This window comes from Dipodomys ordii, unplaced genomic scaffold (assembly GCF_000151885.1).
Source record: "Dipodomys ordii isolate 6190 unplaced genomic scaffold, Dord_2.0 Scaffold806, whole genome shotgun sequence".
Lineage (NCBI taxonomy): Eukaryota > Metazoa > Chordata > Mammalia > Rodentia > Heteromyidae > Dipodomys > Dipodomys ordii.
In genome coordinates, this window is record NW_012268022.1 from 20425 (window position 1) to 21567 (window position 1143).

At 47.1% G+C, this 1143-nt stretch overlaps 1 protein-coding gene across 1 annotated transcript in view; it reads right to left on the minus strand.

Annotated features, from left to right (window-relative positions):
- The window catches only part of LOC106001908 (cartilage intermediate layer protein 1-like), a gene marked incomplete at both ends in the record, with an annotated part of 3130 nt that extends 2839 nt beyond the window's left edge, over positions 1-291 (minus strand). Inside the window, one exon of the mRNA XM_013036850.1 lies at positions 199-291. Coding sequence (XP_012892304.1) covers positions 199-291 — 93 coding nt within the window. The remainder of the gene's footprint in view (positions 1-198) is intronic.
- Between the last annotated feature and the right edge of the window lie 852 nt (positions 292-1143).

Consider the following 1143-nt stretch of genomic DNA (forward strand, 5'->3'; position numbering starts at 1 on the left):
AGATAGATAGATAGATAGATAGATAGATAGATAGATAGATAGATAGATAGATAGATAGATAGATAGATAGATAGATAGATAGATAGATAGATAGAGTAAAAGTGGGTTTTCCCTGGCTTTAGAGACTCACTTAGCAAGTGTAGCAAAGCACCCCCCCCCATCCCTTGCCTGGACCTCCCTACTCCAGGAAGAACTCACTCTCTGGGGGCTCAGCAGGCTTGGCAAAGATGTTGGAGGTCCTCTTTCCAGGCTGGATTCTTCTCACCAACGGATTGAGCATCATCTGCCTCCCTGAGAGCCAGAAGAAGAAGCTGAGTAAGAATCTGGGACTAATCAGAGGTGTTGCATGATGAGGGGATACAGTATGGTATGGAGATGAAACCTGAGTTCAAATCCCCACTCTGCCACTTCCTGCCGCTGTGCAATCTCAGAAAGGCTTTATCCTTCTGAGTCTTTTCCCCTACAAAATCGGGATGCATTAGCAGTCACTGTTTCATCTGGTCTGAGGCAACCCCCAGGGTGATAATTAACGGAAAGAGACCTGACATAAAGCCACCAGGTACATGTATGATGAATGGTCCCCTTGTCAATCTCACTCTGGAAATGAATCACCAGTTACTACTGGACTGGCATTCTTGCTTTGGTCTAGGTCTATTCTTCTGGGCCCAACAGAGCCTTGTCTGTAAAATGCAGAAGATAACCCTACCCCCTAAGGATGATTGGCAGGAGGATCCCATGAGATGGATATGAACATCTCTGAAGTGTAGGAAAGTAAGGGTGTGAGATCTGCAGGCTCTGCCCCTTCTTCCCTGTGGAACCTGGGGCTAGCTAGCTACTTAACCACCTGGCCCCACATTCTCCCAGACCCTGTGAGGACCAGGATAGCTCTGGCCTAAAAGGATTGTGGGAATTACAAAGGCTCATTCATGAAACCAACTTAAAACAATGCCTATCACTGGTGGCACACACCTATAATCCTAGCTACTCAAATCTGAGGATCCTGGTTCAAAGTCAGACACATCCAAGGCTGGGAAGGTGGCTCAGTGGTAGAGTACTTGCCTTGCATGCATGAGGCCCTGGGTTCGATTCCTCAGCACCACATAAGCAAAAAGAAAAAAGCCAGAAGTGATGCTGTGGCTCAAG